This window comes from Chiloscyllium plagiosum, chromosome 12 (genome assembly GCF_004010195.1).
Source record: "Chiloscyllium plagiosum isolate BGI_BamShark_2017 chromosome 12, ASM401019v2, whole genome shotgun sequence".
NCBI lineage: Eukaryota > Metazoa > Chordata > Chondrichthyes > Orectolobiformes > Hemiscylliidae > Chiloscyllium > Chiloscyllium plagiosum.
In genome coordinates this window covers 40,600,476-40,609,039 of record NC_057721.1, presented here as the reverse complement: position 1 = coordinate 40,609,039, position 8,564 = coordinate 40,600,476, and the positions used below count along the sequence as shown (strand labels likewise).

The 8,564-nt window shown below is 40.9% G+C and overlaps 1 protein-coding gene across 1 annotated transcript in view; it reads left to right on the top strand.

Moving 5' to 3' along the window:
- The first annotated feature begins 1,239 nt into the window (after positions 1-1,239).
- Positions 1,240-8,564, top strand: part of mao (monoamine oxidase) — a 153,183-nt gene continuing 145,858 nt past the window's right edge. The window contains exon 1 of the mRNA XM_043700856.1: positions 1,240-1,363. Coding sequence (XP_043556791.1) covers positions 1,315-1,363 — 49 coding nt within the window. The 5' untranslated portion in view covers positions 1,240-1,314. The remainder of the gene's footprint in view (positions 1,364-8,564) is intronic.

Sequence of the window (8,564 nt, the reverse complement as noted above, 5' to 3'; positions counted from 1 at the left end):
GAAGAAGAAAATCTAGAGAGGAAGATACAAAGGGAAGATTAGACAGCTGACTGTTTTTGAAATTTGAATTTTTGGTAAATCTTAATCGGGGTTTGTGAGAGGTAATTTCGGTTTAAACTTTAAGATGTGCCTGGACCACGGACTGGTCTATAATAAAAGACAAAACTTTTGTTTCTTTTCTAACAACCATTTTATATACTCAAAAGTAGAGTAGTTTAAATTGTGCAGAATGCTGACAATTTGTGAGCTATAGTGAAAGCGAGCAGGCTCTTGATTAATGAAGCCATTCACACAGCAGAGAAGGATGAGTCCTTGGCTGATAAGACTCCAGGATGGGAGTGCGACTTGAGACATCTGTTTCAAGATTAAAGCTTTTTGACTGATAAGACTACAGGGTGAGAGAAACAACAAACTTTGGAGACTCTGGAGCCTTTTGTTGCAGACTTTGTGATAAGAATAATGATGTTTTTAAGAATGTGAACCTCATGGCTTGTTGGAGCCAAGGAGAGGAGGGACTTGTACTGTATATAATGGGAGACTTTGTAAGCCTCAGCGCGCCTTTTCTTCAAGGGTGCCCGACTCTGCAGACTTGACTTGTTAATAAAACTTTGTTTTCCTGAATTTGTCTAGAGCGATTATTGAGAAGCGATTTTCGTTTCTAACAGATATCATAAGAGACAATGTGAGGAACAAATGAAATGGTTAGGGGATTAAGCATAATATAATATAACGTGCCCAGAAAGGAATGAGAGTTAGAGTTGATATTGGTACTTTGTTACAGCCATTGCAAATAAAAGGGTTAGGATGACGTAGAGTACAGATGGAAGATACGGAGGAGAATCTCACACCTCAGGACATTTAAAATCTGGACAGTGGGAAACCAGGGTCTGCAATATCCGTCAATAAATACATGTGAGGAAACTTTGATTTCTGCGTAGAAATCCTCTTCAAAGAGGATCCACCTGAAAACCAAGTGCATTCGGAAAGAATCAAAGAGAGCCGAGGGCCCGAAAGAGGTATCGGACTCGACTGCAGGAAGGTGGCACACTCAAGACAGTGGGGGTAAGCATTTATAGTGCAGCTTAAGGTCCAGGGGGAGGAGCTACACGCTGGGAGTCACTGACCCAGAGGCGGAGCTCCCTCCTGAGGCGCACCCAATGAACCCGCCCAGAGGCGGAGCTCCATCCTGACGTCCCAATGACCACCCGGGGTGGAGCTCCACCAATGGGATCACTTATAGCCGTGCGCAGCCCCGACCGCAGCTACTCGGTGAGTGTTGATAGTCGGGGAGTGAGCTTCAGCAGGAGCGACAACATGAGCAGCGAGAACTATGATGTGATTATTATCGGCGGTGGCATCTCAGGTCAGTCTCAAGTTCGGTATAAAAACAATTAGATGGAAAAAAATGATAGATGCAGTTGAGCTCTGTGAAATGAAATGAAAAATGAATTTGAAATGAAGTGGTTTGCAATGGTGCTTAATTCACCTTTTAATCATTGTCAGTACTGACTTTCTATTCTTGCGGGTTTACTGTGGACACTGAGATTAAGGTCAGTGCTGAGCTATGGATATTCATCCTGAAAGCCTTGGCCGGAAAGTGTAAAAATTTGCCGAGAACCCCCCAGTCCTCGCCTCCGGTGTTTTCCTGCATCACTATGGACAGCTTTTATATTTCAGGTTTTGTTTTTAATCTTTCCAACCAATATGGTCTCGTCGACACCAGTGTTTTTATGTACTGAACAATCAACATTCAAACTGATTACATTGTTATAAGCAAACGTTTGCTTGTGAGTGATATACCGCCTATAGCCATTTCTGAATTCACTTACCTCGTCCTTATAATTTCCGATTTGCTTTGTATTTTTATTAGCTCTGGCCTTTATAATGCGGGCCTTAGGATAGTAGATGTGCAGTAATATGTTATAGTTTGCCAGTTTATATATTTGGTTTGTGCTGAATCGTAAGACCAAGATTAGATTTAATTCCACAACATAATCTGTCGATATTCAATTTCTTTCGTTTTAACCTTGTCGAATTGATTTTTTTATAAGTATTCACAGGAGGGAGCGGATAGGGACGAATAGGCTGATTGCTGAGTTACATTTTTTTAATCTAGTTTATGTTGAGTTCACTGGCGACTTGGAGGCAACTCTCTCAATCAACAGGTTGTGTGAAAACACAGCAGTATAAGCTCTTCAGTTGTGGGAGTGCCTTAAATATAGCAAGGAACCGTTGCCCTGCAGTTTAGTTCCCGATATCGAAACCACATAAACTAGATGCTTTCTAATCAACCTGTTCAGGTGGCTTATCACAATTATTTGGTGTAGGATTTGAACTTGAGCCTGAGGTAGAGACACTGCCGTTGTTCCACACGAACCCAAGTTATAACACGCCTCTGGAGCAAGTGGAATTTGAACTCCAGCTTCCTGGCTTGGAGATAGGGACACTGGCATTATACCACATCAACCTGACCTCCCCTCAACAGCACAAACTAATGTAGCTTCCAAGCTTAGTCTGGATGTGTAACTACTCTCTGATAATTGTGATAAAGCACAGTTGACTGGTCTAAGATGGCAGATTGTGACATTTTAGGCAAGATGTTCCAATGCTGGTGACTTTTCATCCAGTCAAGGGATAATGGTGGGCCTTATTGCCAAGCTTTTATTGAGTAACTCAAAACAGTTCAAGATTGGTCTGTTCTAATAAATGAGAGAAAGTGAGTCAGAGAAGGTGGTCCACGCAGCTGCAAGTGCTGCCATTAGCTCAAAGGAACTGGGGTTTGTTGAGGTCTTTGAAGCCAGTTGATAGCTGTGTAGTTGGAGCTCCTTGCTACTGAGTTTCAGGGATCAGGCTGTTTGTTGTAGCTGACAGTGGAGCTTAAGGAAGCAATATTTGCTTGGTGGAGCTCAGGAGCCTGTGGCCATTACCAGCTGCAAATGAGCGAGATTTGTACCAATGAGCTTCAACTTCAGTAATCCAGTGGAACACCGTCTCAGGGAACTGACTGAATTACTAGGAAGCAAATAGTTGTTGAGACAGTCTGAATTGGAACAGCTTTTGGGGAAATTCAGTTTTGAAATTAAATATTTAATATTCCTCATTGGATTACTAGGTACAATTATGGTTGCCCTGCTATAGGAAGGATACTATTAAATTGGAGAGGGGACAGAAAAGATCTACAAGGATGTTACCAGGACTGGGAAGTTTGAGTTATAAGGATAGGCTGGATAAAAACTGAAAGAACTATGGACGCTGAAGATCGGGAGCAAAAACAGAAATTGCTGGAAAAGCTCTGCAGGTCTGGCAGCATCTGTGAAGAAAAATCTGAATTAACTGTTCAGGTCAGAAGGAAGGGTCACTGGACCCAAAATGTGAACTCTGATTTTTCTTCTCGGATGCTGCCAGACCTGCTGAGCTTTTCCAGCTTATTTCTGTTTTTGTTCTTGGATAGGCTGGACTTTTTTCACTGGAGGTCAGATGTTGAGGGGTGACTTTATAGAGGTGTATAAAATCATGAGGGACATGTATAAGGTGAATAGCAAAGGTCCTTTCTGTAGGATGGGGGAGTTCAAAACTAGGGGGCATAGTTTTAAGATGAGAAGTGAAAGATTTAAATGGATCTGAGGGGCAGCTTTTTCACATAAAGGGTGAATTGCCAGAGGAAGTGGTGAATATAGACACAGTTACAACATCTGGAAGACATTTTGATAGGTACATGAATAGGAAAGGTTTGGAGGGATATGGGCCAAATGCAGGCAGTTGTGACTAGTTTAGTTTGGGAAACTTGCTTCGCATGGACAAGTTAGACCGAAGGGTCAGTTTCTGGATTTCTGAAATAGGATTTTTAAAAGTATGACTGAATGTGATCTTATCTAGGTGGGCTGCTGAGAAAGATGTGGGATTGTCTTTCTTGCAACAACCATTTTAAGGTGTAGTCTATTGGGTATTCAATAACACTTGTCTGTTTACCCATATCTATGTCATGTTAATTCTGAACATTCAAGTGCATGTTGTGAATTGTTTTAGTTTTATAAACTTGTGTAGTAAAATTTATTTGGTTTGTTCAAAACCATGGAACCTTGGGGCCTTATTCATTAGAAAGTGTCTGGAAATTCAAACCTTGTATACTTAAAACAGCAAAATTACAGTAAATTTCCTGTACTTCTTAAAAAGAAGAATAGCTGTTAGTTTACTTTCAAGAAAGCAAAGATTTAGCCATGAGAAATTTGCAATAATTAACCAAGGCTAAGCTAATAGCATTAGCAGAAAATTTGGAGTTAGAATTAAATGTAGTGGCTAAGAGAGCTCATTTTACTTGAGGTAATAGCACAGTAGTTGGAATTGGGAGATGGAAATATTAGTTCAGATAGGAATTTTGTTGATTTGGCTAGAATGCGGTTGCTAGGGAAGCAGCTTGAAATGGAAAAGAAATGAAATTACTTGAATTAGAAGAACAGAAAGAAATAAAAGTCTCTTAAACAAAGAAATATTAATGCTTGAACATGACATCAGCAGAGAAGGAGGAAAGAACGACGTGGGGTGGGGGGGGGGCGGGGGGGAAGCAGTATGAACAGGTGGCATGATTTAAGAAAATATGTTTCAGTCATTTAGAAATTATAGTACAGAGAAAAACAGTGATGGAAACCAACCATATGTCTTACTTGCTGTAGAAGGGACATGTAAAACCAAATTGTTCAAAGCTGATTGGGTGGCAGTCATAGGGGCACCTAGCAATTTTTTTTGGAAAAGGCAGTGTCAATGTGAAGAAACAGTAGTAATAGCATAATTGCAAAGTGTTTTCTCAGAACTACCAGATTGGCACTGCACCTCATGACAGTTAAGGGAATTATTTCTTGATGATACTGTTAGATTTGGTCAGAGTCTTGGAGGACATCAAGATTTTGTCTCCAAGGGAGATGTATTCCCTTACACTCCCAACACAGCAAATAATCCAAGTAATATTGAGAGAGCCCCTGGGAATGTTGAGTCATGGTGGTGGTTGATCACACAATACCTATGCTCCATGTGATCCGATGAAAGAAACTTCATTCATAGTGTTATTATGGGATATATGAATCTATTCCATTATGTAAACTCCATCTACAAATACATTTAGTAAGTGGAATTGTTACTGTGGAAACTTTTACCCAGTTTACCTATGGAAAGGGTCTACTTTATACTCTGTGTAATGATTTGACAAGTTTCAAGTTTTTTGCACTTAGAGTTTCAAGAGAGCCAGTTGAAGTGAGAAACCGACAATGCATGAGGAACATCCTCCCTTTGCATGGTGGCTAGAGCCGAAGGTCATAAGGCCAGACAGAATGACAGGAAAGTTGACCAGCCCAAAACCAGGAGAAGTTGGTATCAAGATACATGAATCTGCATGAGGAACTGGGCTGGACCAAAGAGAACTTCAATAAGTAATAATAGAATAGCTGCAGAATAAAAGGCAATTTATTGTGTTAAGTAAATTCGTTTTGATCCAGTAAACTGTTTGCATTCTTGGAATATTTGTGGAGGAGATTAAACATGTAAAATTTAGTTCTGTCAGGGTGGTTAAGAAGGCATCAAGCATGCTTGCCTTCATTGCTCGTTCCTTTGAGTATAGGAGTTGGGACATGTTGAGATTGTACAGGATGTTGTTGACACCTCCTCTGGCATACTTTGTGCAGTTCTGGTCCCTCTGTTATAGGAAGAATATAACTAAATTAGAGAGGGTGCAGAAAAAAAATTACCAGGATGTTGCCAGGAATAAAGGATTTGAGTTATAAGAATAGGCTGGGACTTTTTTCACTGGAGCATAGGAGGTTGAGGGGTGACCTGACAGAGGTGTATAAAATCTTGAAGACCGTAGATAAGTGGATTAGCAAGGATCTTTGCCCTTGGGTGTGTGAATTCAAAACTAGGCGGCATATTTTAAGGTTAGAGGAGAAAGATTTTAAAAAGACACTTTTTACAGAGTGTGTGGAATGTACTGCCAGAGGAAGCGGTGGATGCAGGCACAGCTATAACATTTAAAAGACACTTTAAGTGCACAAATAAAAAAAGTTTAGAGATGTGAGCCAAACACAAGCAGGTGGGACTAGTTTTGTTTGGAAATATGTTCCACATGGAATAGTTGGACTGACAGGTCAATGCCTTGTGGCGCAATGTCGTGATGGTATCTGAGAATCCATCTCTAGTCAAGTGACCATAGGATTTGTGCTATTTTAGAGTAATTTAAGACTATTCCAGATTGAATTTCTGTGCAGTGGTCTAGGAGGGAGGAACATTTCAGGGCATGTACAGTGAGAACAAGTATTTCATTAATAAAAATTAACCCAGAATGTTTTTTAATGTGTCACAGGAGAATATCTTGATCACAATGATGTTCATGGATTCAGTCTTGTCTGATCCTTTTTTAATATTCATAGACTATCCCAGACCACTCTGTTTTATACTAGATAAAGATTTGGAAAGTTTGTAATTTGCATAACCTGAGTTTCAAGAGAGCCAGTTGAGGTAAGGACAGGACAGGTGTTGCATGAAGAACCTCCTGGGCTGTTCCCATTTGCACAGTGGCTGGAGCCCAAGACGACAAGGCGAGCAGAATGACAGGAAGATTGACTAGCCCATAACCTGAACTGTAATGTATTATAATACAAAAACAAGTGGTTAGGACACTTGGTCCAATACATTGCAATGCTATGCTAACTCAATGCAATTACAATTGCATGACTCCTTCCTCTGTTTTCCTTGTTTGTTTAATGTTGTGTAACTACAAATCTGAAAAAAATTCTATTAAGAGCTTCCATCTCACTGAGGAGGTTCATATTGATTCAAACTTTTTTAAAGTAAAAAGCACATGCAGATACAGGATCTGGATCTGTTTTTTTTTTCACCAGAAACCAATCCATTCTTCCTTGGGCAATGCTGATCTGTGTACTGAGTTCCATTGAAATCTGTGCTGGTGCTTTTCCGCTATACTTTTAACAGACACGCTAGCAAGTTGGGGCAAAAATAGTGATGTACACTCACCTCTGGAAATACCAGCAGGTCTGACATCAACCATGGAGAGAGAAAAACAATGTTGAAGTTTCAGGTCAAGGATTTAGTTTTCAGAACTGAATGAAGTTTCTCTCTCCACACATGCTGTCAGACTTGCTGAGTACTGTATTCCCATTATTTTCAGTTTTCATTTGAGATTCTCAGCAACTGCAGCATTTTACTTTGTGTTAATGTGTTCTGCTTTGGTCATGCAGAACATCTCTTTTAATTTAAAAAAAAAAACCCAAAGAAATTAAACTGTTATGACTCTTTGATTTTTCTTCTTTCTTTTACTTATACCTAGCCCCTGCTAAGAAAAACAGTTCAACTTTTGTGTAATTTACTTATGTTTGGACCACCCAAAAGTATCCCACATTCTTCAGGAATTTAGTTCTCTCCATGATAAGCTGCTTCGTTTAGAAAGAAAATAGTGGGATGGAGTACCGCTGACTGGGACAGCATTTACCGCCTATTCCCAGTTGCTGTGAGAAGGTGGTGATGAGCTGCTTTCTTAAACAGCTTTAAGTTTAAGGGGATTCTGATTTAGGGGTGTTCAGTCATAATCCCAGAGATAGTAGCTTTGCACCATTGGGTCCTCTACCAAGCACATATTCCAAGTTTCTGAATCAGCGGTTCCACTCCTACTGAGCAGGATTACTATTGCAACAATACATTAGTTGGTTACAAACAACCTGATAGTCCACTTGCTGTAGGTAGCCCCCAGTCAATGCCAGTTGGGAGAGAATTCCTGGATTTTAACCAAGCAATATTGAAGGAACGGCAATATATTTTCAAGTCAAGATGGTGAGTGGCTTGGAGGGAGCTTGCAGGTAGTGGTGGTGTTCTTAATGATACTCATGCAGGTTTGGAAGGTGCTGTCTAAGGAGGCTTGGTGAATTTCTGCAATGCATCTTATGCATAATGTACACTGCTACTGAGCATCAACAGTGGAGAAACTGAATAGCACTACATTCACAAACCATCAAGTGGGCTGTGCTCTACTGGATGGTGTCAGGCTTCTTGAGTGTTGGAGCTGTACTCATCCAGACAAGTGGAGTGTGTTCCTGTGTCATGCATGTTAGATGTTGGACGACTTTGGGGAGTCAGGAGATAAGTTACTTGATGCAGTATTCCTCGTCTCTAACCTGTTCATGTTACTCATTGTGATTACAAGGCGAGTCCAATTCAGTGAGGAGAAAGTGAGGTCTTCAGATGCTGGAGATCAGAGCTGAAAATGTGTTGCTGGAAAAGCGCAGCAGGTCAGGCAGCATTCAAGGAACAGGAGAATCAACATAAGCCCTTCAGGAATGAGGAAAGTTTGTCCAGCAGGCTAAGATAAAAGGTAGGGAGTAGGGACCTGGGGGAGGGGCGTCGAAAATCCAATAGGTGGAAAGAGGTCAAGGTGAGGGTGATAGGTCAGACTGGGGTGGGGGCGGAGAGGTCAGGAAGAAGATTGCAGGTTAGGAAGGCGGTGCTGAGTTTGACGGATTTGACTGAGACAAGGTGGGGGGAGGGGAAATGAGGAAACTGGTGAAATC